Source organism: Gopherus flavomarginatus, chromosome 21 (assembly GCF_025201925.1).
Source record: "Gopherus flavomarginatus isolate rGopFla2 chromosome 21, rGopFla2.mat.asm, whole genome shotgun sequence".
In the NCBI taxonomy this organism is placed as follows: domain Eukaryota; kingdom Metazoa; phylum Chordata; order Testudines; family Testudinidae; genus Gopherus; species Gopherus flavomarginatus.
In genome coordinates, this window is record NC_066637.1 from 20,960,663 (window position 1) to 20,987,026 (window position 26,364).

The following is a 26,364-nucleotide window of genomic DNA, read 5'->3' on the forward strand; positions in this document are numbered from 1 at the left end:
TAATAGACTTCTGTAAGGTGTTTGACTTGGTACGGCATAACATTTTGATTAAAAACCAAGAATGACATAAAATTAACATGGCACACATTAAATGGATTAAAAACTGATAGGTCTCAAAATGTAACTGTAACCTGGGAATCATCGAGCAAGTGTGTTTCCAGTGGGGTTTGGTTCTTGGGCCTGCGCTATTTAACATTTTTATCAATGACGTAGAAGAAAAGATACAATCATCACTGATAAAGTTTGACGATGACAAAAATTGGTTGAGTGGTAAATAATGAAGAGGACAGGTCACTGATTCAGAGCAATCTAGATCGCTTGGTAAATTGAGTGCAAGGAAACAGCATGCATTTTAATATGGCTAAATGTAAATGTATTCAGCTAGGAACAATGAATGTAGGCCCTATTTACAGGGTGGGGGACTCGATCCTGGGAAGCAGTGACTCTGGTGGGGGCTAGATAATCAGCTGAACATGAGCTCCCAGTGTGATCCTGGGTTGCGTAAACAGGGAAATCTCTAGTAGGAGCAGAGAGATTATTTTGCTCTCTCTATTTGGCACTGGTGCGACCCCTGTTGGAATCCCGTGTCCAGTTCTAATGCCCACAACTCAAGAAGGACAGTGATACATTGGAGGGTGTTCAAAGAAGAGCCACAAGAATGACTGAAGTATTAGAAAACCTGCCTTATAGTGGTGGGCTCAAGAAGCTCAATCTATTCAGCTTCACAAAGAGAAGGTTGAGGGGCGACTTGATCACAATCTGTAAGTATCTACATGGGGGACAAATACTTAATAAGGGGCTCTTCAGTCTAGCAGAGAAGGGTCTAACACAACCCAATGGCTGGGAGTTGGAGCTGGACAAATTCAGAAATAAGGTACAATTTTAACAATGAGAGTAATTAACCATTGGACCAATATACCAAGGATCGTGGTGGATTCTCCATCACTGATTATTTTTAAATCAAGACTGGCTGTTTTCTCAAAGCTCTGCTCTAGGGGTTGCTGTGGGGCAGGTCTCTGGCCAGTGCTGTGCAGGAGGGCAGACTAGGTGATCCAAGTGGTCCCTCTGGCATTGGAATCAATGTGCCTTAGTTTCTGCCTCTGTTTAAAGGGGCAAATTATCTTTACAGTGCACCCCAGAGAGCTGCTGAGGCTGGATTCATTCCTCTTTACAAAGGAATGATCCTTTGGGATCCTTGGGTCCCTAGCTGGCAAGGAGCCAGCAGAATCAGCTCCTACAAGCACCTTCCGTACGGCAGCCCTGTGTGTGCCTCACGGGGCTGGGGACGTGTCAAGGGAAGGAAGGGGCAGGGAAAGAGACTGACTGAAACAGGCTGGTTCCTTGGGGACCGCAGCCAGCTGGCACAGTTTAGAGCAGCCCCAAAGCTGTTCTTACCTACATCCAGAGACAGCCCATACCTGGCTCCCTGACAGCATCCCCGCTGTATGCAGCAGAGAATATGGCCCCAGAATTCCTCATGGCTGCAGCATCTTATCAGCTGTGGGCCAGTAAGAGGGGTCAGTGCCCCAGCTGGGGTATGAGGGGTTGGGACTGCTCCATGCCCCAAGCCTGACTGCCTACTTTTGTCTCCTTCCAGCTCTAACCTGACCAGAATCCCCTTTCCCACCACCTCGGCCTTGGTATTTCCTTCTTCCTGCCACAACTGGTGCCCAGGACCGTTACCATGGAGAATGAGCAGCTGCAGGTTCCACCTCCCTCCAGCAGCACCAGCAGCACCAGCACTGCCAGCAGCACCAGCAGTAGTAATGGGCGCCAGCCGGGACCCCAGATCTCTGTGTACAGTGGGATCCCAGACCGCCAGACCGTCCAGGTAAGGACCTGCAGGGTGGGGGAGGAAGCCAGGCTGTGCTGCTGCAGAGGTGCCAAGGAATGGGCAGGATCCGGGGGGCCCTAGAACTGAGTGTCACTCTTGGGTGGCTGGGATGGGAGAAAATCCCAGGCAACCCCCATGCTTCCCATTCACATCCTCTTGGAGACCCTGCTTGGCACACTGAGACCCCAGAGCCCCGGCGCTGACGGGACGAGCTCTGCACACTGAGACCCCAGAGCCCCGGCGCTGACGGGACGAGCTCTGCGCATTGAAGTCCCGGAGCCCCGGCACTGACGGGACGAGCTCTGCACACTGAGACCCCAGAGCCCCGGCGCTGACGGGACGAGCTCTGCGCATTGAAGTCCTGGAGCCCCGGAGCCCCGGCTCTGACGGGACGAGCTCTGCGCACTGAGACCCCAGAGCCCTGGTGCTGACGGGACGAGCTCTGCGCATTGAAGTCCCGGAGCCCCGGCACTGACGGGACGAGCTCTGCGCATTGAAGTCCCGGAGCCCCGGCACTGACGGGACGAGCTCTGCGCATTGAAGTCCTGGAGACCCAGAGCCCCGGCACTGACGGGACGAGCTCTGCGCATTGAAGTCCCGGAGCCCCGGCACTGACGGGACGAGCTCTGCGCATTGAAGTCCTGGAGACCCAGAGCCCCGGCACTGACGGGACGAGCTCTGCGCATTGAAGTCCTGGAGCCCCGGCACTGACGGGACGAGCTCTGCGCATTGAAGTCCCAGAGCCCCGGCGCTGACGGGACGAGCTCTGTGCACTGAGATCCCGGAGCCCCAGCGCTGACGGGACGAGCTCTGTGCACTGAGATCCCGGAGCCCCAGCGCTGACGGGACGAGCTCTGTGCACTGACACCCCGGAGCCCCGGTGCTGACGGGACGAGCTCTGTGCACTGAGATCTCGGAGCCCTGGCACTGACGGGACGAGCTCTGCGCACTGAGATCCCGGAGCCCCGGCACTGACGAGACAAGCTCTGTGCACTGAGACCCCAGAGTTGACGGGACGAGCTCTGCGCATTGAAGTCCTGGAGCCCCAGCACTGATGGGACGAGCTCTGCGCATTGAAGTCCTGGAGCCCCGGTGCTGACAGGACGAGCTCTGCACACTGAGATCCCGGAGCCCCAGCACTGATGGGACGAGCTCTGCGCATTGAAGTCCCAGAGCCCCGGCGCTGACGGGACGAGCTCTGCACACTGAGATCCCGGAGCCCCGGTGCTGACGGGACGAGCTCTGCACACTGAGACCCCGGAGCCCCGGCGCTGACGGGACAAGCTCTGCACACTGATATCCCGGAGCCCTGGTGCTGACGGGACGAGCTCTGCGCACTGAGATCCCGGAGCCCCGGTGCTGACGGGACGAGCTCTGCACATTGAAGTCCTGGAGCCCCAGCGCTGATGGGATGAACTCTGCACACTGAGACCCCGGAGCCCCGGTGCTGACGGGACGAGCTCTGCACACTGAGACCCCGGAGCCCTGGTGCTGACGGGACGAGCTCTGCACACTGAGACCCTGGAGCCCTGGTGCGATGGGACGAGCTCTGTTGCACTGAGATCCTGGAGCCCCGGCACTGACGGGACAAGCTCTGCGCATTGAAGTCCCGGAGCCCCGGCACTGACGGGACAAGCTCTGGACACTGAGACCCTGGAGCCCTGGTGCTGACGGGACGAGCTCTGCGCACTGAGATCCCGGAGCCCCGGTGCTGACGGGACGAGCTCTGCACATTGAAGTCCTGGAGCCCCAGCGCTGATGGGATGAACTCTGCACACTGAGACCCCGGAGCCCCGGTGCTGACGGGACGAGCTCTGCACACTGAGACCCCGGAGCCCTGGTGCTGACGGGACGAGCTCTGCACACTGAGACCCTGGAGCCCTGGTGCTGATGGGACGAGCTCTGTGCACTGAGATCCTGGAGCCCCGGCACTGACGGGACAAGCTCTGCGCATTGAAGTCCCGGAGCCCCGGCACTGACGGGACAAGCTCTGGACACTGAGACCCTGGAGCCCCGGCGCTGACGGGACGAGCTCTGCGTATTGAAGTCCTGGAGACCCAGAGCCCCGGCACTGACGGGACGAGCTCTGCGCATTGAAGTCCCGGAGCCCCGGCACTGACGGGACGAGCTCTGCGCATTGAAGTCCCAGAGCCCCGGCGCAGACGGGACGAGCTCTGTGCACTGAGACCCCGGAGCCCCGGCACTGACGGGACGAGCTCTGCACACTGAGACCCCAGAGCCCCGGCGCTGACGGAACGAGCTCTGCACACTGAGATCCCAGAGCCCAAGCGCTGACGGGACGAGCTCTGCGCACTGAGACCCCAGAGCCCGGCGCTGACGGGACGAGCTCTGCACACTGAGATCCCGGAGCCCTGGTGCTGACGGGACGAGCTCTGTGCATTGAGATCCCGGAGCTCCGGCGCTGACGGGACGAGCTCTGCGCATTGAAGTCCTGGAGACCCGGAGCCCCGGCGCATGATGGAACGAGCTCTACGCACTGATATCCCGGAGCCCTGGTGCTGACGGGACGAGCTCTGTGCACTGAGACCCCGGAGCCCTGGCACTGACGGGACGAGCTCTGCGCACTGAGATCCCGGAGCCCCAGCGCTGACGGGACGAGCTCTGCGCACTGAGATCCCGGAGCCCTGGCGCTGATGGGACGAGCTCTGTGCACTGAGATCCCGGAGCCCTGGCACTGACGGGACGAGCTCTGCGCACTGAGATCCCGGAGCCCCGGCGCTGACGAGACAAGCTCTGTGCACTGAGACCCCGGAGTTGACGGGACGAGCTCTGCGCATTGAAGTCCTGGAGCCCCAGCACTGATGGGACGAGCTCTGCGCATTGAAGTCCTGGAGCCCCGGTGCTGACGGGACGAGCTCTGCGCATTGAAGTCCTGGAGCCCCAGCGCTGACGGGACGAGCTCTGCGCACTGAGACCCCGGAGCCCTGGTGCTGACGGGACGAGCTCTGCACATTGAAGTCCTGGAGCCCCAGCGCTGACGGGACGAGCTCTGCACATTGAGGTCCTGGAGCCCCAGCGCTGATGGGATGAACTCTGCACAATGAGATCCCGGAGCCCTGACACTGAAAGGACAAGCTCTGCACACTGAAGTTAGGGGACAGGGATAGCTCAGTGGCTCGAGCTTTGGCCTGCTAAACCTAGGGTTGTGAGCTCAATCCCTGAGGAGGCCACTTTGGGATCTGGGGCAAAAATCAGTACTTGGTCCTGCCTAGTGAAGGCAGGGGGCTGGATCAATGACCTGTCAAGGTCCCTTCCAGTTTAGGAGATAGGTATAGCTCCAATTATCATTATTATATTTTTGTTTCTAATTTGCTCAAAGGCATCAGTTGATTAGGCTGAGGGCTCCAGACCTTTTCAGGGAGGAGATGATGCAGCACACCAAGGGTTTACGTTTAAAGCTTTATTGATAAAATAACGAAATAACAGCAGAGTGCAGGGAGTGCTTTCCCAGCACTCAGGGAAGGAAAGGAAGCATAGGCATTCCATGAGAACATGGGGTTGGCTGGGCAGTCAGTTCTATTAGTCCAGAGCCTTTACCTCATGCTGGTGCTTTCATTTCTGATGGGGCCTTGACCCCTGAGAAAAGTCCTGCAGAGCAATAGGCCTGAACCTAGCAGGAGCTCTAGAAATGACTCTGTGACTCTGCGAGTGGGCTCCCTCTGCTACACTCCATGGCTGGGGAATCCAGGGGCAGCTTCTCTGTGAGAGCCAGTGGGACTTTTCCACTCTCAAACCCTGGGTCTCTTTCCTTCCAGTGTTTTTGGAATTTCTCCCTGCTTGCCTAGGGAGCTATTGCCAGTCAGGGGACAATCAGCACCCAGAGCCCTGAGCCAGGGGTTGGGGGAACCGGCTCCTCTGCCTGAGAGGTAGACACAAAGTGTTCCAGTCCCTGCACATGCAAACAGGCTCACTCAGAGAACACACACACGAGCATGTGTGCACACTCAGAGGACACGCACACACACACGACAATGTACACTGCACACAAATGCACAATCCATGTGCATGCATGCACACAGAGCACATGCATATGCCCACACACTGCACACAATACCCACACTGGACACACACAATCTCAGGGAGTTCCTGGTTTTGGCAAAGGCCCTGGGCTCCCAGTTCCTCCTGCTTCCTGCCACAGCTTCAGACACTCTGGTGTTCCCCGGTTTTGCAGCCGGAGCAGGGCCAGGCTCCTCTGACCAGTTACATACAGCAGCCCCCTCACCAGCACCTCCCCAGGCTGTAGGGCCTGTGGTCACACAGCGCCCTCTACTGGCCTCCAGGCCTCTGACCATGAGAGCTGACTGCCATGGGCCCTTAGTGCATGTGCTCCAATGGCTGGGTGCCCAGCTGCACTGCACTGGACATTTGAGAGGAGCTCAGCAGTGGTGGGGCCAGGTTTTGCAACCAGGGGCAATGGATATCAGCAGTGCTTCCCTATTCAGTGGATGCAGGCCGCCTCCGCTGCCCCCTCCGTGACACCCACGCCGTGCACAAGCCCAATCCCAGCCTGGTGCAGAGGGAAGGCCTAGGAGGGGGTGACTAGAGAGTGAGCCCATCTTATGCTCACCTGGCAGCCAGGGCTCCTGCAGAGCTGGGCCTGGCTCCCCGCCCTGCGCACTGCCACCTGGCACATGGGGTCGCACCGTCCTTCCTGTTTGGCCTCAGTCATGGCAGAGTGGGAAGCCAGCCCCATGGGACAGCTCCTGCTGCTGGCTGTGTGCTAGGTGGGCTTGCTCTCCAGCCCCATGTGAAAATTCATGTCATCCACCTCCTTTGGTCAACTGCATAATATGCTTGGAAAGGCACCATATGGACGTGAAAGGCCGCCAAGGGCAGTGCCCCCCGTTTCCTCTATCACTGCCTCACACATTGGGACCTAGGGGACTCCAGAAGCACCCCAGATCAGGGCTGGTTCTGAATCTGGTGGGCAGAGCTCCCAGGAGCAATTCCATGTCTGAGCTGGGAACCACCTGGGGCAATTCCACTCGCCCTGAACCCCAGAACAAATGCCTGGGACCCCTCCCCCTTGGCTATGGGCCCTGGTCTTCCCTGGCTCCCAGCTGCTCTTCCTAGCCCAGTGGTCTGTATGTTCTTCTACCCTGGGGGTGGGAGGGCTGAGCAGGATGGGAGGGCAGGGTGTGGACAGTAACAAAGGAGTGAAAGAGAGAGAGGGAGGGATGGGAATGAAACGGGGGGGGGGGAGGGCCCGAGGCAGCAGAAGGGGGATAATCAATAGCAGTTAATCAGCCATGCAGATGATGTGCTGAGACACTAAATACCTGAGAGGGTGGAGGGGTGGGGGTGATCCATCCCTGGATTCTGTAGCTACCGCCCACGGGGCCCCCAGTGGTTCTTTGGACATGGTTCTGGCCTGCCACTCAGCCAATATGGGTGCCAGCACTGACTCTGCTAGTGACTTTTCATGTTTCTGTCTCCGTGTCTCAGTCTCCCCCCTCCTTAAATTGGGGCTAATAATCTATCTGGTCTATTCAGGCTGTGAGCTCTGTGGGGCAAGGCCCTGAGGTTACCTCTAGCTGAGGCTGTGATACACCCACAGAGGCTGAGCAAGCCCTGGCTGTCAGTAAAACAAACGTGGGCGGAAGGTCATGCTCTGGGGCCCCGGGACTGAGGGAGAGGATGGTTCAGTTCAGTTCCACTTGTTGGAGGGGCCCCTTTATTTATTCAATGTATTTAAAGGCAGCCCCAAGTGCTGGCCCCAGAATATCCAACTGACCTGCCTGGAGTCACAGATCCAGCCCGCTGCCCAGGGCATAGCTGCTGCAGTCCAGGACAACCAGCGGGTGGGGGAGGGCTCCCCAATCCTGGGGCTGGTGTTACTCATCCATGTCCTGAGGTGACCTCGTGACATCATGGTGAGGTGACCGGGCACAGGGAGGTAGAGGGAGAAGTGAAGGTGTTCATGTCTCCAAGCAAGGGCACACAGATGTGTAATGTGTGTGTGCGCACACAGCATATGTGTGTGGGGGGTGTGTGTTCGCATGTGTGTGTGTGGTGCGTATATGCAGTGTGTCTGCAGCATGTGTCTGTAGTATGCATGTGTACAGCGTGTGTGTCTGAAGTGTTTGCATGCAGTGTGTGTGCAGCATGTCTGTGTTCAGGTGCAGTGTGTATAGGAAGACAGGAGAGCACCAGAATACGGACCCTGGACTTCACAAAAGCAGACTTTGACTCCCTCAGGAAACTGATGGGCAGGATCCCCTGGGAGGCTAATCTGAGGGGGAAAGGAGTCCAGGAGAGCTGGCTGTATTAGTAGGAGCATTGCCAGCAGATCGAGGGAAGTGATTATTCCCCTCTATTTGGCACTGGGGAGGCCACACCTGGAGTATTGCGTCCAGTTTTGGGCCCCCCGCTACAGAAGGGATGTGGACAAATTGGAGAGAGTCCAACAGAGGGCAACGAAAATGAGCTTTCACACCCACGGCCCCGATACCTCCACCCAGTGGGAATGGCCTTCCTACACTTCAAAATATTTTAGAACATTATGCCACTTCCCAAGAGAGATTTAATGGAGATTTGTGGAGCAGGTGGATGGGGGTGCAGATGGAGAGGGAAGGGGAGGCAGCAGGAGAGGGGCGCAATATCCCCCCCTCCCCAGGAGGAGGTGGGGAGCTGGCACCAGGTGCTGGCAGGAAGTGCAGAAAGCTCCAGAACCAGCCCAGCCCAGCCTGAGGAGTGGTCACTGCGAGGCCTGGGGGACAGTGGGTAGGGCACTTGTCCTGGCTTGAGGGGAGTTGTACCCCTCTGCTCCCCCCGCTCCCCTGCCTTATCCCTGAGCCTGGTCCTTTCAAAGCCTCCCTGTCACTGAGTGCTTCCCCCCGGGGTGGCCCTGAGGAGCGGGCTGGGCTGGATCTTCTGGGGCTGTTGGGCTTCTTGGGAGCTCAGAGATTTACAGCTGCAGGAAATTATCTTGGATTTACCCCTCAAAGCGCCAATCTTTGCCTTTGGCCTTGTCCATACACAACCTGGCAGCGGGTTAGTCAGATCCCTGTGTGGACACAGCCTGAGTGGTTGGAAGCTGGGTCTGTGCCTTTAGTTCCCCTGTAAAGTGTGGGCCCTGTTAAACAGTACCAGCGCAAGTGGGACACTAATTCTGGTGGAGTGTAGCCTGCTCTACACACAGTTTTGCTGTCACTTTGGGGTGTGAGTTTTTACTGATATACAAAAGGCTGCGAGTCTTTCACAGAGGTCACAAAGTCAGGAATTCCATGACTTTCCAGGACAGTGTCTGGTGCAGCTCACCCTAGGGCGACCCTCGGGCCAGCCGCACCGGCTGCTGCTCAGTTGGCCCCAGGCAGCTGGTCCCAGGTACTGCCCCAGAGCAGCAGTCCAGAAGCAGCAGCAGTGCCCTGGGCTGCCCCGCCCCCAGCAGCAGTGGCGGGGCTCTGGAGTGCCCACTCCCCCCAAGGAGCAGCAGTGTCCTCTGGAACCCCCCCACCCCGAGAGCAGGAGTGCCCCCCGGCACCTAAGATTTAGTTAGGGGTATTGTTAGTAAAAGTTGTGGCCCAGTCACATGCCATGTCTTTTTAGTTATTGCCCGTGACTGGTCCATGACTTTTACTAAAAATACTCTGACTAAATCATAGCCTTAGTTATCCCTTGTGGGGATGCGCTTATACTGGATAAGGTGCCTTAGACCAGTCTAGCTTATTCCCCTCCCCTGTGGGACTAGCTATACTGGGACAAGCACCTTTGTACTGGAACCCAAGGGGGCAGCGGTGATGCTCAGGGCAGAGGAGTTTGCCCCTGGTGGCACTTTCACACCCACAACTGGCCAATTCAGGGCCTGGGTCAGGAAGCTCCTGGCTTCCTCGCTGATTCTGAGCTCTTCCATAGCAGTGTCTGGGGGTGACGCTTTCTCCCATCTCCAATTGGCTGAGACACTGTGCCATGCTAGCAGGTGAGGACTTGGCCCTTGTTATTCACACGTTCACCAGCTCCCAGGCGGACCTAGGCAGTGACAAACCTAGGCACCAAGCCTTCAGCGCTTAAGAAACTCCAGCTAGTACAGCCTGTCTGCTCAGCAATCTTAAGCGCATCAGCCCATCTCCTACTCTCTACGCTGCCTTCCCACAGAGCAGAGTCAAGTCCAACGTCTCAGTCTGTATCTTCAAGGTGTTCAGCCAGGATAGCTGAAAGAGCCTCATGCTGCGGCATGAAGACCATGGTCGATAACTGCTCCACAGGTCCCATGGAACTCTCTACAATATGGGTGACCTCCTCTGCCCTCAACAGGGCTTCCAAGGGGTCAGTGCCAGACTGGGGAACAAGTCTAGGTGCCAGTTGCTGCTCCGTCCTGTCTTCACTAATACAAACACTGAACAACCTGGATGTGTCAACAAAACCCAACGAAACCAAACCTCTCTCGGCTGCACAAACAATTCTCTCCTGGGACAAACCTTACATGGCAGATCTTAGTCACATGACTCAATGCGCAACTGGCTGGGGCTCAGATACTACAGTGATTAGGGCAAGAAAAGAGACTATAGAGAAGAGAGTGGCATAGAACAGGACAGAAATAAAGGTCTCGCTGTATCCCCATTAAGGAGGGCTGCACTGCTGTAGCCATTCGGTTGTGAGTTACAATGGTACAAGTTTTGTGCCTTAGACCTCTTCCAGAACGACTGAACTGAAAAAACCCACCCTGAAAGTGACGTAAGAGTGTCCGCACCAGGGTTGCACCATTTGAACTAAATTGATTTCACACCTTAGGTGAGATTGGCCAACTTTCCCATGCAGAAAAGCCCAGAGAGGGCAAATAAAACCGATATACACCAGGCTCACAGCGATACACTGTTATCCCGCAAAGTTACACTGGTTTCATTAAACCAATTCCACCACCCTAAGGCCAGGCCTATGCTGAGCCAGGGATCACATCCCAGGACAGCCCGATGGACAGGGCGATGTCCGTTGTGTGGACCTGGCCTTAGTGGAAGCGGCAGACATTCTGCATGTAAGATTAGCCCTGAGTGACTGAGCCACAATAGGACTCAGGAACGTTTCACACTAACAGCTGTTTTGTGGGAATGTGGCCTTATTTAAAAATCAAACCCCTCTGGAGAAATTGACCACTATCGACACTTCTCATTTTCCTGAACATTTCCTGCCACCGTTTTTTTTATCAGAAACCCCTTTGCCATTTGTCACTGACCGGCTTCCTGTGGGAGAAATGCAAGTGAAAAACTTCAACAACAATTCTGATAGAAACGTTGGTGAGAACTGGTGCTGGAAATTGAAACCCGGAAGTTCCTCCAAGCTCGTTTCCCCTGGCTTTGGAGCAGCTGTAATGATGGGGGCTGGGCAGGGAGAGGGGGAATGTGAATGAAGATGTGTGAAGAGAGAGGGGGGATATGACCAGTGAAGGAAGGGACTCAGTCACCCAGTATTTCCTCATGCAGGAGAAATCACCAGGGGGAGTTTTTCTCCCTAGCTGGGCCACCCTGTAACCCTCAGGGTGTGACTTCTGAATGGTTCCCCTCTGCTGAGAGGTACCCCTGGCTGTGCTGGCCTTCCCCTCTCCTCCCCCCAACCTTCCCGGTGAAATTAATCCTGGCCCTGCTGCTGCCAGTCATTTGGAAATGTAACTTCTGCTGTGCCCCAGGGAACTCAGCTCCAGGAGAGAGCCAGCTCCTGACATTCCTCAGATCATTGTGTCTCACCACTGCTTATCTGCAAAATAATGCGTGGGACTGAAACACGCTGCCTTTCCATTGTGTTGTGCGCCCGCTGCTGTGTTATTGTAGGGTTGCTCATGAGCAGTGTGGCGTACATGCAGTTTTGTTCTTGTAGGGTGGTTCTTGAATGCTAGGCTTCTGTAAATACGAAAATCATTATTATATAATAAAATGTAGGGACCCCCCATCCTCCCTTTGCTTCCCCTGCAGCGCTCCCTTCTCTCTGTGATGTGCTACAGCACTAACCTGGTGCCAGAAGAAGCCAGGCCTCTGTCCTGTTGGGATTAAGTTCTGGTGCTTCTCATTCCTCACAAGGGTTTGATTTGGCAGTCACTTGAACTCCTGATATACATAAGTAATTGGCAGCTCATTAACAGCTTGTTAGGGAGACTAAAAGTAAAGTAACAAAAATAAACCCCAGATGTGCAACAGAGAGACTGCATGTACAGCAGCGGGTCCTAGTTCCTCAGTGGGGGATGTGACGCAGCAGGGACTGTCTGCATGGGGGATGGGAGAGCAGGGGCTGACTTTAGGTGAGGGACAGGACCTGAGCCTGTAACCTGAGCCAGGAAGGAGGGTGGGGGGAGTCAACACCTTTGCCCGGGAAGCTGGACAAAGGAAGAGAGCTGGCTGCAGAGGTTTTTAGTTTCAGGTTTGGGCTGGCTGGGAAGAGGCAGGAACCCCACGTCTGGGGTCTAAGATCCTTGCCCCCCAGAGGGACCTGGCTAAGGGTCCTGGTTGTACCTACAAGCCCTGCTTGGGACTGTGTTCCTGTTGTCTAATAAACCTTCTGTTTTACTGGCTGGCTAAAAGTCACAGTAAATCGCAGGAAGTGAGGGTACAGGGCCCTGACTCCCCCACACTCCATGACAGGGGAGTCCCCCCATAACAGATTGAGGGATGGGTATTCCCCATTCCGCCCATACTTGCCCCCCCATACTATGCCCTGGCACAGAATAGGTGCTGCCATCTCTTTTCTTTCCTCACTTCTGCTGTCTTCTTCCCTTTCACTCAGTTCTGCAAAGTGCTGAGTAGCTTCAAATCTCACATGACCGAGGGAAGCTCAGCGCTGTAATATTATGTAAAGTTACCAGGTGGCACTGTTACACAGCCCTACAAGTTCTGTCTAACTCACTGAATGGCCAAGTAGGTCTTGGAGACATGCTTATTGTTAGTTGTGGTGCAGTTCTCTCTAACAGCTGAGTGTATGGGACAGTAATGTTCACTCTGTCTTAGTATGTCTCTGACTGAATCATTTCTTAATTTCAGAGCTGCTGCCCACAGGTCATGCAAACAAAAACAATGCCTGGCGTTAAAGCCTTACAAGCACCTTGTAGGACTGGGTTCTAGAATAGCAGAGGGGAGAGGCAGATCTAGCAGGGTAAGAGCTACACAGAATGGAATGCAAGGGATCTTTATCAACCCACTCCAGGAGCCAGACATTTAAAGGCCTCCTGTCAAGCAGTCGTCTCAAAGAGAAGTTGCGCAAAGTTCCACACTGACTGTGGTATAGGGGTACAAGGTGTCATCGGCATGGAGGAAGTGCTCAGGGAGGTATTTGGGAGCAGAGATTCTTCCCTAAGGGGAAGTCTTACACTAATTGTGCACAAATGATCCAGACTCAAAACCGCAGCACTGTAGGGTCTGGGTGGTTACTGCAGAATTGTTCTGTAACAGTAAGAAATAGCGGGATGGGATGAAATTGAGGGAAGGGAAATGTTTATCTCAGGAAAGCTCCTGAGGGTGAGATTTCTTAAGGGTGTGTGTGTGTGTGTCCACGCTAGAAAGTTGTACAGCTTCACCAATATCACTCTAGTTCAAGCAGCACAAACCCCCAGCGTGGATAGAACTATACCGGCCCCAGTGTGGATACCATGAGAGCTTCTGCCTATTATCTATGCCAGGGGTTACACCAGTACGGCTAGACTGGTAAAAATCCCCCCAAACTGAAAAAGCTCCACCTGTGTCTAGAGCAGGCCAGGCTGTGCCCAGTGGTGGTGGGGGACCCAGTAACGTGACAAAACAAGGGACACAGAGCCCGGCACCACCTGAGGGCTTGGGGCGGGACTAGCTGACCCGCTGGATCTCCTTCAGCTCCAGGGCTGGAACACAACCTGCCAGCCCCAGGAGTGTAGCCGGGGGAGAGGCCTGGCGCTGGCGCTGGCGCTGCACGCAGCTGGCAGGCTCGCTAACTGCACCCCCCGCTCCGCCGCCGAGCAGCAGCGCCTGGCCGCGCTCTGCCCCGGGGGGAGGCGGCCGGATCTGGAACCTCCCGCGGGGTCAGGGGGCCGCTCTTTGTGCCGCACGCCGGGCGGAGCAGCGCGGGCAGCGCCCAGCCAGTGGCGCGGGGCCGGGGCTGGAGCTGGAGCCGGAGCCGGGCACTCCCGGGGGCTCGCTCCGGCGCGGGGAGCGGCCGGCAGCGGCTGGAGCGCCCGCGGGCCGGACCCCGCCGCTGGTGCCTCCCCCGGAAGGAGGATCCGCGGCGCAGCCAGAAGCGAAGTGAGTGCCCGGTGCTCGGCCAGTGCCGGGGGGCAAAGGGGGTCAGGTGGTGGGCGCTGGGTATTGGGGGGGTTGGGTGGAAGAAGCCGCGGGATATGGGGGGTGGAAGGCGCTGGGGGGCGAGGAGCGGGGTATTTGGGTGGGGAGGAGGAGCTGGGCGGGGATATTTGGGGCGGAGGAAGGAGCTGGGGGGAGTATTTGGGGGGAAGGAGCTGGGAGGGGATTTTTTTTGGGGGGGGGGGAAGGAGTTTTCTTTCTGATTTGAGGCCTCAGCAAAGTCAGGGACCTGAGTCTGGAACCTGCCGTTCTCTGTCGCTGTTCGTTCCCTCTCCTGGGGGGCCCATGGGCCCTCCCAGCTCCCTGGGACAATGTTGCTGCAAGAAGCCACTGAGCAGGGCAGGGAATAATGATGGTAAATCATAGCGCTGATTGCCTCTCCCTCCCCTTTTTGGCTGTTCATGGGGATCCAGGCAAACCTACCCCCCCCCCCGCCCCCCCCCCGCTCCCCTGGGCAGTCTGCATCGGCAGCTTGTGGTGTCAGTCAGAACATAAGAGCTGCAGTTCTGGGCCAGGCCAATGGTCCATCTAGCCCAGTGTCCTACAGCGCCAGGACTAGAGCTCTGGGGAGTGTGTAGTCCTGGAGTGATACACCCTGTCTTCCACTCCTGGCAGTCAGAGGTTTAGGGTTGCCCCGAGCATGGGGTTACGTCCCTGGCCATCCTGCTAATAGCCGTTGATGGACCCATCCTCCGTGAATTTAGCCTTCACGACATCCCACGGCAGTGGGTTCCCCGTGTTATTAAGCATTGTGTGAAGAAGTACATCCTCTTGTTTGTGTTAAACCTGCTGCCTGTTCATTCCATTAGGTGACCCCTGGTTTGTGTGTTGTGGGAACAGTGCAGCTGTTGGTGCTGCAGGAAACTTGGGGCCAGGTTATCAATGGCTCAGCACCCGCCAATGGGGCCAGATGTCCAGGAACGCTCAGCACCCAGCCTGTCCCCAACCTGCCCAGCCTCTTTGCACACCTGGCCTTGGTTCATGGGAACCTGGTTTGGGGTCTGTCTGAGGGGGCTGCATCCTGAAGGCCCCGAGCTGTGATGGAAGTGTCACCAGCTCTGGCCCCACTCTTTGCTTTAGAGATGGGGGTGGGGGGGTGCCCCAGGCCCACTTGGCAACTCAGGGACCTTCCTGGGCTCCTGCTGACACCAGGCGGCTCTGGAGTTTGTTACCAGCCCAATCTCCAAAGACACTTTCTCCTCTCTTGGTTGGCCTCCCTGAGTTCTGTATCCGACATAAAACCAACCCTTCCATATATACAACAGACACTGCTCCCGGGACACCCTGACGTTGGGGGACTGGTACTAACAACCCCCGAACCCTCTGCACCCCCATGCATGATACAAGAACAAGCTCCCCCACTCCTGCCAGCTGGTCCCCAGCCTCCGTGCTCCGACTCAGCAGCCGGAGCTTTGGGCCTGGAGGAGGAACAGCAGCCTTTGGGAATCAGCCCCCTGAGGAGAAACACATGCGTGGTCTTTGGGGCGTGGCTCTGCATGGGCTGAGCATGCATGGTGGCCCTGTGTGCACTGAGGCATGGCTGTGGTACCGTTCCTAGAGGGGCAGTGCCCAGGGGATGGGTGTGTGCGCACACATGTACTTCCTGCCCCAAAGAGCTTACCCGCCTAAGGGCCCTGAGCCCTGCACCTTGTCTGACCATCTGCCCCGGATGGGGGAGTGGCAGACCCTTCTGGGGTTGGCACGGCAGTGGCTTGGCCACAGAGAATGGGCGACCCGCCGTGGGTGCCATGGGCCAGACACAATGGAGGAGCGTGTGGTTTGCAGACATCCCTACCCATGTTTCTGTGTCCTTGGGGGTTCTGTCAAGTCTCCTCTGCCCATCCATTGGCTGATCCCCATTAAAGACCCTACACGGAGAGGGGTGGAAAGAGGAGAGGGCAGTGGGCTCACAGATCAGTTCAGGGAGGGCGTGCTGCCCTGAGGAGATGGGGGGTGGGGGGGCTGCTGAGGCTGGTGTCCTGCCGGGGTGGGCAGAGGTAGCCCAAGGTGGGTGAGTTGTGGGAGCAGAGCCATGCAGCGGGATCTAGAGAGGCGGTGACATGGTCTGAACGACGGGCCCCCTGCGGGGTGAGTTCAGCAGTGCTTTGAATGGGCTGTGGGGGAGAGGTGTGCCAGGGAGGCTGCAGCGGGCGAGGGGATGAGGGGACTGGCTCAGTGCATATCGGTAAAGCCTTTATTTTAGTCATTGGCTGAACTTTGTGGTGTTGTGTGGAAGGGGCAGAGGGTCTCTCTGCGAAGGGGCGGGGGCTGAAATGGAGTCTGATTGCTGCTCTGAGGTCCAGCTTGGACTGGCCCATGGCAGCTGGGATGCTCTGGGCCTGCGGGGGCGGGCTTGCGATCTCTCCCGAGCTGTCATGCAAGTGAGAGGGGTGATCCGGGATCCTCATGCCATGGGGTCTGGGTGCGTCCGACACCTGCCGCCAGCTGGAGGTGTGAGCTCTGGATGGCCTGTGGTAGCAGGGGGCAGTGGAGCTACGCTGAAGCTCGCCTGGTGCTGCCTTTGCTCCGTTGTCGAGGTGCCGAGGGGAGTAGCGATTTGCCCAGTGCTTTCTTACTTCTGGGTTTCCTGTCTCTTGGCAGCTTGTTTGGAGCCCTACAATGTTCTAATCAGGATTTTTGTCCCCAAGCCAGTACCTTCTGCTCTCAACTTCAAGGCCTGCTTGGTTAGAGAGGGGCACTGGGTTCTACCCCATGCTCTTGGTTTGTGGCTGTGGGCGTAGCCCCTCTTTGTGCCTCAGTTTCCCCACCTCTAAAAAGGATTGAGCATTCTGACCTTTCCCAGCATGTTGTTTAAGGTATTGTTTATTAATGTCTGCAAAGTGCTTTAAGGTCTTTTGGTTACAGGTATCTCTTAGATATTAATAAATGCTGGGTGGGTTTCTGCCCATGATGGTAGGGCTGTATGGTTAATATACTAGGGTCTAACATGGAGCAGACTGTAAAAGCAGCAAAGAATCCTGTGGCACCTTATAGACTAACAGACGTTTTGGAGCATGAGCTTTTGTGGGTGAATACCCACTTCGTCAGATGCATGTAGTGGAAATTTCCAGGGGCAGGTATATATATATGCAGGCAAGCTAGAGATAATGAGGTAGTTCAATCAGGGAGGATGAGGCCCTGTTCTAGCAGTTGAGGTGTGAAAACCAAGGGAGGAGAAACTGGTTCTGTAATTGGCAAGCCATTCACAGTCTTTGTTTAATCCTGAGCTGATGGTGTCAAATTTGCAGATGAACTGAAGCTCAGCAGTTACTCTTTGAAGTCTGGTCCTGAAGTATTTTGGCTGCAGGATGGCCACCTTAAGGTCTGCTATAGTGTGGCCAGGGAGGTTGAAGTGTTCTCCTACAGGTTTTTGTATATTGCCATTCCTAATGTCTGATTTGTGTCCATTTATCCTTTTCCGTAGCAACTGTCCAGTTTGGCCGATGTACATAGCAGAGGGGCATTGCTGGCATATGATGGCATATATTACATTGGTGGATGTGCAGGTGAATGAACCGGTGATGGTGTGGCTGATCTGGTTAGGTCCTGTGATGGTGTCCCTGGTGTAGATATGTGGGCAGAGTTGGCATTGAGGTTTGTTGCATGGATTGGTTCCTGGGCTGGAGTTACTATGGTGCAGTGTGCAGTTATGGAGCAGACTGTTACCACTCCTTTCAGGCCAGAGGTCACAGGGGAGATCATAAAATCATAGAATATCAGGGTTGGAAGGGGAGGTCCATCTAGTCCAACCCCCTGCTCAAGGCAGGACTAATCCCCACACAGATTTTTGCCCCAAATTGCCCTCTCAGGGATAGAACTCACAACCCTGGGTTAAGCAGGCCAATGCTCAAACCACTGAGCTATCCCTGCCCCCTAAGATAAAGAAGGTCTGACTCCACCTTGGATCTCAGGTGGGCTAGAGAGGACCAGTCATTAAGATGTGAGCACATGGCTGGAGACCCCTAGGGCCAAGTCCCTGCTTGGCCCCAGATGCTCTGTGTGAGCATTGGAAGATCACTTAGTCACTCTGGGCTCATTCCCTCCTCCCTGTACAATGGGAATAACAGCCTTGCCTTGCCTGCCATAGGGGTGGGAGGAGTAATATATTTAAGCTGGAGTGCAGACACTACAGTAGTGGGGCCAGATCACTACCTACAGTAGGTAGATATTTGTGATGAGATGACCAGCAGTGAAAGAGTTAATGTGGCCTTGTCATTTGCCACTAAGCCTCAGAGTTTGAGGTGAGCTGCACAGAGATAGGCGGGTTTGGGCCTTTTTCCTTCTTTCTGATGCCTGGAATAGATCTGGATGGGTCTTTTTATGGCTTTGTTAGCCCTAGAGAGTAGGTGAGGATTGCCAAGGCTTGGCTGGAGGATACCTTGGAAGGCTCAGGGCAGAAGGGGGGAAATTAGCTCAGTCCTTAATTGAAGGAGCTGGGAGGTTGGCCCTTTAACAAAGACTGCTTTTCTGCCAAGGGTTTGTTAGGTATGTGAGTTAAATGCAAACAGACTTGACAGCTCTTCCTGTCTGTCTCATGTACTCTCATGGTATGTGTGATTTCATACAATGTCATACATCTCCTGTCCTCCATAGAGCACCCAGGGAACAGAGATCATCCGAGCTGGATTTCTGACAAGGAGACAACCAGAAAAATGGCTTTTAAAAAGAGCAAACCATTCGAGGCGTTCTTTATCCCCCATTCAGATGCAACAAAGGGCACAAACTGTTTATTTTTCTCTTTGCAAGTTCCCCTTAGCACCCCAGTGAAATGAAAGATGAAAGCTTGACATCTCTCTCAGAGCTTCTGGGCCTGATCTGTAGCTGATGTAAATCAGCCTACCTCAGTGGAGATATGTTGATTGGCACCAGCTGGAGATCTGTCCCATTGTTTTTGTCTATCTGCAGACTTGGGCACTGCACACACCTTGCTTTGTTTTCCATTCACTAAGATCAAAGTGAGCCTTTCACTTGGAAGGTTTGGGTTAAGGGAAATCAAGACAAGAAAGAACCAAAGTAAAGTCTCTGGGAGAGAGCACAGTGTGGGCATCTCCTCTAGAACCTGCTGCAGTGACTCTGCCCCACAGAACGGCAGCTCCTCCTGCTGCTATCAGGCTCCTAGACGTTTAAAGGTGCAGTGCACAAAACAAAGCTGGAGCAGTCCCAGCCCCCACCCCTGCTGACCCTGAGGCCAGGATTTGGTGCTGCTCATTGCAGCTCAGCAATTGCTCTGCTTGGCGATTTGTGAGTGTTAACCCTGCCCCCTGAACTCTATGTGTAAAGCACTGGAGTGGGACTCGGGAGACTGGAATTCCATTCCCAGCACAGCCTCTGGCCTCAGCTTCCCCAGGAGTGCAGTGTGGGGAGTGTCACTGAGTGCTGTGTAAACCTGTTGATGAAAAGTGCTGTCTGGGCACTAAGCCCAGGTCCTGGCAGGCAGGTTTGAGGACCCCAGGTTCAGCTCTTTTGTTGGAAAGTGTGTTTGTAGTTTCTTAGCCTGTCCACACAGGGCCTGATCCTGTGCAGTGCTGAGTGCTCAGTTCCCACTGAAAGGACCTGGAGTTGCAAGGACAGTGCCTCCCAAAAGGCTCTTGGCAGGTCATGTTGGGTCCTGGAGCCTGTGACTAGGCTGGGAGTGCTGGAGAATCGCAACAAAGACTGGATCCCGCTCAGCGCTCTGACGCCGCGCGGGGATCAGGGCTGTAGAGAGAAGCACACACTACTTAGCTCTAAGCCTGGGGGTCTCTGTGGCTCTGCGGGTGCTGGTCCGCTCTGTAAGTGAAGCATGGTGTAAACGCTTTGGTGCAGGGCCATTGGCCAGTCCTCTCGCAGATACCTCCTGTTACTGGACTCCCCTGGCTGAAACCACTTGGCCAAAGCCCCATCATTCACCGTAAGATCCCTGCATTCCCCAGGCTGGCCCCCTTTCCGGCCTGGGTCAGATGCCAGACAGGCTGGCCAGAGAAAGAGCTGTCAGTCTGCTTTGTGTGGGGTGATGGATGGCCGGGGGGCAGGGGAAAGGATCTGAGCAGCATGGGCAGGCCCTGGGCTGTGATGTATGGGGCAGCCCTTGGCATCGTGGCCCCAAGCAGATTGAAAACCTCCTCAAGAGATTAACGCTCCGTGACCTCTCTGACCTGCCCTTAGCAAAGCTCCAGGCAGGGCTGTTGGGGGCGGGGAGGGGGTGTTCCAGAGCTGTCTCCTTGTTTTCCACGTGGCCAGGGGCCTCCCTCTCTTCTGCTCTCAGAGCAAAAGGCAGCCTTGGTTGGAGGGGCCCAGCTGCAGGCCAAGGCACCTGGGGCTGATGCGGGGCCGGCCTGGGGCTGTGCCGGGCCCGCTGAGGGACTCATGCCTCCAACCTTTCTTGCCAGGTGATCCAGCAGGCCCTGCACCGGCAGCCCAGCACCGCGGCACAGTACCTGCAGCAGATGTATGCAGCACAGCAGCAGCACCTCATGCTGCAGACGGCCGCCCTGCAGCAGCAGCACCTCAGCAGTGCCCAGCTCCAAAGCCTGGCGGCCGTGCAACAGGTACGGGGGGATCACGGGTTACAGACGCTATGTGGCACAACAGCAGAGGGTGAGCGCTTGTCTCCTCTGGATGCCCGAGTCTCCCTTCCTGCTGTTTACATTGCCCCAATCCTGCTGGCTTCGGACTGGCATTGGGCTCGGGGCCCAGAATCAGGCCCCTGCCAGTTGTGCTGTGGTGATGGGCACGGGATAGGGCCTTAGAACTCTCTTTTATGTGCTGAATCTGTCCGTTCCCCCCTCAGCCGTCCCCACGCACCCTTTTTCTCACACGCCCATCACCATGGTATCTAGGTACCACCCATGGATTCCAGAAGGCTGTCCCACAGGTGGGCACCGTGACACTCTGGCAGGTGAGGAGGAGCCCATGGGTGATGGGAGTGGGCAGCTCAGGCACCCCCAGGCTCTGTACCCTTCAGGGTGGGTCACTGGGCTGTTGCCTCCTGGGGCAAGAGGCAACTGGAGGGGAGGAGTTGGGAACAGGCCCCACTGACTGCTCCAGGCTGGCGATAGGCAGAGATCTGCGCTACCTGCGCCGAGTTGGGGACCCAGAGGAGCGTTTTGAACACTGGCTCTGTTTGTGCCCCAGTGCAGCCGGGTGAACAGGAGCAGCCGAGCCCCTGCAGACACCTGAGTGTGACACCAGCCGTCGGAATGGAAGACAAGTGCCTGGCTCTGGGCATGAGTCCTGCCCAGCGGGGTGGGAGCCTGTGTGGCTGTGCAGCTGATGCCAGCGGGCACCATGCGAATGGGGTCGTGGCCCGAGTGAACTGACAGGGTTTTGTTCTAGTTTCATTTGGGAATTAGGTGTGGATGGGTTTTAATGGGGTTGGGGTTTGCAGGGAAACTTTAGAGCTAACATTTCCAGGGATGAGCTTTGTGAACCCCTGGCCCCGTGTTGAAGGGTCGGGAGGGACCAGGGGCTGTTGGTGCAGGACTCCCTGCCTGGGCTGGGCTCCGGGTGGGAGTGACCTGCCTTTTGCTCTCTCTTCTAGGCGAGTCTGGCTGCTAACAGGCAGGGCGCCTCCTCCGGCAACAATGCCGCCCCCCCGACACCATCCCAGCAGCCCACGGTAAGTCCTGCCCCAGGGCAGTGCCCCTCGGCCCAGCGGGCTGAGTGACCCCTGGTGGGACCTGTGACCGCTCCAGCTCTTCCTGGCGGTACACACACACACACACGGTACACACACACACACGGTACACACACACACACCCCTCTCTCTCTGCTGGAGCTCCAGGACAGCTCCCTCCATCAGCCCTGGAGCTCTGAGTGCAGCCACCAGAGGGTGCCCCCCAGGACCCAGCATGCCATGCACTGTGCTGCAGGGCTCTGGGCAGGGCTAGCATGGGAATTCCCAGGAGCAGGGTGGGCTGTGCAGCTGTCCAGTGAGGGGCACGGGGCCAAGCCCTCTGGCAGAAGGGCATTGGGGGAGGAACTAGGGAGGGAGAAAGTCTCAGCCCCTCTAGGAGCTGAGCTTACTTTAGAGCCCCAGTGCCCACAGCACCCCATCTCCACCCCGTCCGTACTGGGGTGCCGTCCCCCTCCCCTCCTGGCCAGAGGCTGTGGGGCTCCCCTCCCCCACGACGCAGCCTCCTTGGCTTTCGGGAGGGCACTTGGATCCCATGTGTGGCAGTGCTGAGGCAGATGGGAGGGGCTCTGAGCTCGCAGTGGGTCTGAATGGCAGCATGCTCCATCCCATGGCTCCTTTTCTCTCCACAGATAAACCTGGCCACATCCCCTACTGCCGCCCAGCTGATCAACCGAACTCAAAGCGTGAACTCTGCAGCCGCCTCAGGCATCACCCAGCAGGCTGTGCTCCTGGGGAATGCCACCTCCCCTGCCCTGACGGCCAGTCAGGCCCAGATGTACCTCCGGGCCCAGATGGTAAGAGGCAGGCGCGGAATGTGCCACATGCGGGCACCACCTGCCCTCCCACCCTCCCTCCCCCGCTGCTTTTAAAGAGACACCAGTGAGGGTGGGGGCCTTAGTGTGAACTGCCCCTCGCTCTCTTCCCCTCGCCCCCGGGTCCAAGGATCAAAGGTCCTGGGCCTGCCACTCCTGCCATGGCGCTGGAAGTGGCAGAGTCCCTGCGGCTGGAATAGCAGCCCTGCCCCATACCCATGTGCAGCTGGGACTCCTACCAGCAGGGAGCAGTGGTGAGGCACATGCACATGCACATTCACAGCTGTGATCAGTTCCGATTTTCTCCACCAGAGGGCAGCAGTGACCCTTAGAAGAGCCACCTGCCCTGGGCCCAGGTGTCTCTTTAGCAGCAGTGCATGGGGAGCCCTGGTCCCCCCTTTTTTTGTGCTGTAGGTTGGGTACGTGGTCCCCTCCCAGGCCCTGGGTGGCCTGGCCTTGCTTGTGCCCTCCCTGCTCCGCTGCGCAGTGTTTGTACCTGAGACTCTCTGTGTTTCCTCCCTTTTGGGCTCCAGCTGGAAGTGAGCGGGGGCCGAATGCAGAGGGGGAGGGGCCCCCAGCGTTGGCTCCAGAGCCCCTCCCGGGCCTCCCCGATACCCCAGCAGGAGCTGCTGTTGCCCCGGGGCACCCCCGCTCGGGTAGGCACAGGGGAACTGGGGTGCCTGCCGGTCTAGCGGGGTGGGGGTGGCGCCCGGGGCTGGGCACTTTGCACAGACACCTGGGAGGGGAGCTCTGCTTTCTGGCCTCTGCGCTTTCTGCTGGGGTCTGTGGGGAGCCTGGGGCCAGGCCTGGATTGTGCCACAGTCCCCAGGCTGGAGCTGGGAGGGCACCAGGCCATTCCTCCAGGCCTGCTGGGCTCAGGGGGGCAGGGATTTTCAGGGACCCCAGTCATCCCTTACTAGAATGTTTCCCCTCAATGGCTGGACCACACAAGAGGATAACAGCCTATTGCTGTTGCTAGGTAGTGGAGCTGATCCTGTATCTTCCATGCTAGAGGGTCATGGCACTGAGTGCTCTGGGTCCATCCCCCCAGACAGCCCACAGGGAGGAGATGACAAGTTTTATCTCTAGTCTCTTGGGAAGCTTGGTTCAAATCCCAGCAGCAGTGTCCCAGGGAGCTCCATGCATTTCACACGCGGGGGGGGGTGGGGGGCAGGGCTCTCAGTTCCACCTGTTCAGCCTGGATGCAAGACCCCTTTGTGTCAGGGCTGCGCCCCCAGGAATGTATGATTGGCAGAAATCAGTCATGTGGCAAGGGGGGCCCCGCAGCCATGCGGCGCTCACAGCTGCCCTGCTGCCCACACACAGCAGAGGGGTCAGGAGGGGGCATGAGCAAGTGCTGATTCCAAGGTGGGCAAGGGTGCAGTCTGGGGGGGTGCTGCCTGTTAAAGCCCCAGGCCAAGTGGCACCATCCAGGCTGCAGTAGGGGGTGGATCAGGCTGCCTGCTGGCTCCCCGGCTCACAGTGGGTCTGTCGGGGCACTTCTGATTGATTATTGATGGCCACCGCTGTTGTGATTGGCTGAGGATGTGGCTTTGTGCCTCCTCCCAGAGCCAGCCGGCCGTGAAGAAAAAATATTTCCTGGGGCCAGATTGCCCTCTCCTCCCCCCGCCACCAATGTCCCCTGTGCATCTCTCGCCCCCCCAACCAATATCCCCTGTGCACCCCCGCCAGTGTCCCCTGTGCACTCACACACACAGCTGGTCACACACCCCAGAGTCAGGGACGTGCATGCACACAGCTGATGTCACACACTCGCAGTCAGGGTCACCTCCCCCAGCTTTTTTTTCTGGTGACCAAGTTGAAGAAAATTGTTGATGCCCGTGACCCAACGGAGCTGGGGAGGAGGGGTTTGGGCTGTGGGAGGGGCTCAGGGCTGGGGCAGAGGCTTGGAGTATGAGGGTGTGGGCTGTGGGGTGGGGCAGGGAATGAGAGGTTCAGGGTGTGGGAGGGGGCTCTAGGCTGGGGCAGGGGGTTGGGGTCTAGGAGGGGATCAGGTCTCTGGACTGGGGGTGCAGGCTCTGGGGTGGGGCTGGGGATGAGGGGTTTGGGGTGCAGGAAGGGGATCTGGGTTTGACAGGGGCTCAGGGCTGGGGCAGGGGATTGGGGCGTGGACTTACCTCGAGCGGCACCTGGTCAGTGGCGCAGCACGGGGGCTATGCAGGCTCCCTGCCTGTCCTGGCACCGCGGACCGCGCTGTGCCCTGGAAGCGGCCAGCAGCAGGTCCTGCTCCTAGGAGGAGGTGCGCAAGCAGCTCTGTGTGGCTCTCCCTGCAGGCACCACCCCCACCAGCTCCCATTGGCTGGTTTCCAGCCAATGGGAGTGCGGAGCCGGTGCTCGGGGCGGGGCCAGAGTGCAGAGCCCCATGGTTCCCCACCTAGCAGCCAGACCTGCTGCTGGCCACTTCCTGGGCACAGCGCGGTGTCAGCACAGGTAGGGACTAGCCTGCCTTCCCTGGGCTGCACTGCCAACGGGACTTTTAACGCCCGCTCAGCGGGGCTGACCAGAGCCGCCGCAGCCCAGCGCCTGACATCCTGCCACCTGGTACGGGTCGCAACCCACAGTTTGAAAGCCACTGGCCTAGAACAGGTGTGACATATGGACCCAGGGAGGGAATCCCACCTGGGGGGTCAGACCCATTCATTTCTCCAGCTTGTCCTGCCATAAGATCCCAATGACCTGACCTGAGCGTGGGGCTGCAGCCGCGTGGGGCCAGGATATTAGTGCTCGGACAGAGACACTGCAACAGCTCCGTGGAGTTCGACAGCTTCATCCATCACCACCACCATTCGATCCAATCACAGAAATTCCATCTCTCACGCCGGTTCCCACACACACAATCATCATCCAGTCACTGCCTCAGGCGCTCACACCCCATCCCGCTACACACGCACACACGATTCTGTCATGGGTGTTGTTAGTAACAGTCAGGGACAGGTCGCAGGCCATAAAAATTCACTGACGCCTGTGACCTGTCCCTGACTTTTACTAAAAATACCCAGGTGGGGGGAAAACAGTCCGATCGCTGCCGTGGATTTGCATCTGCTCCAGCCCCGTCACTGCTCCTGCGCAGGGGCTGACCCACCCTGGCTGCTACTCCGGCAGCTCCTGGGCTGCCAGCTGGCCGGCTGCTGCTCCTGCTCTGGTGGCACTGGGCCTGACCACCGGCCGCTGCCCCAGCCCCTTGGGTGCTGACCTAACCCCAGCTGCTGCTGCAGTCCCACTGCGGCTCCAGCCCCACCCCAAAAGACGTCACAGAATCGGTGACAGAACTGTTCTCCTTTGTCATAGGGATCCACTCCCCCCATTGCACATCCTCACACTCACTCTCTCTTTCTTACCCCCCCCCGCACTTCCGTCTCTGCGGTGCCCCACTCCCCTGGCCTCGCCTTTGCCCGAGCTGCCTCTGTGCCCCCAAGACCTGTCCCGGGGCCATCCCCAGCCCTGGGGGACTCGGGGCTGCTGGTTTTGCTTTCTCGGCCTGAGCCAGCAGCGGGTGACGTAAAAGGCAACACATTTCATGTAATTTCCAGGCCCAGCAAAGTAACCTTGTGCAAGTAGCTAGGAGCCTAGGCCGTGCTGTTCCTTTATCCCCCCAGCTCATCTTCACTCCTACGGCCACAGTCACCGCGGTGCAGCCCGAGGGCAGCGCAGCCCCCACCTCCCAGCCATCCACCACCACTGCTCAGGTGAGAGACAGCCCCCTCGCCTGCCGCCCCTGCCAGGGGAGGGGAGACCCTTGGAGTGCCCAGAGCTGGCCCACGCACTCCCACCACGGGGTGCCACGGCACCTTCCCTGTGACTGAGTTTGTGGTG

At 57.3% G+C, this 26,364-nt stretch overlaps 1 protein-coding gene across 4 annotated transcripts in view; it reads left to right on the forward strand.

Moving 5' to 3' along the window:
• PHC2 (polyhomeotic homolog 2) overlaps positions 1–26,364 on the forward strand; it is a 105,306-nt gene that overhangs the window by 40,789 nt on the left and 38,153 nt on the right. The window contains exons 2-7 of one of the 4 annotated variants that reach the window (XM_050931196.1): positions 1,598–1,831; positions 20,472–20,630; positions 21,623–21,700; positions 22,348–22,512; positions 23,064–23,186; positions 26,082–26,237. In XM_050931196.1, coding sequence (XP_050787153.1) covers positions 1,685–1,831; positions 20,472–20,630; positions 21,623–21,700; positions 22,348–22,512; positions 23,064–23,186; positions 26,082–26,237 — 828 coding nt within the window. In that variant the 5' untranslated portion in view covers positions 1,598–1,684. Of the gene's footprint in view, positions 1–1,597; positions 1,832–20,471; positions 20,631–21,622; positions 21,701–22,347; positions 22,513–23,063; positions 23,187–26,081; positions 26,238–26,364 lie in introns of those variants that run through there. The other 3 variants (XM_050931197.1, XM_050931198.1, XM_050931199.1) reach the window with 3 other exon arrangements.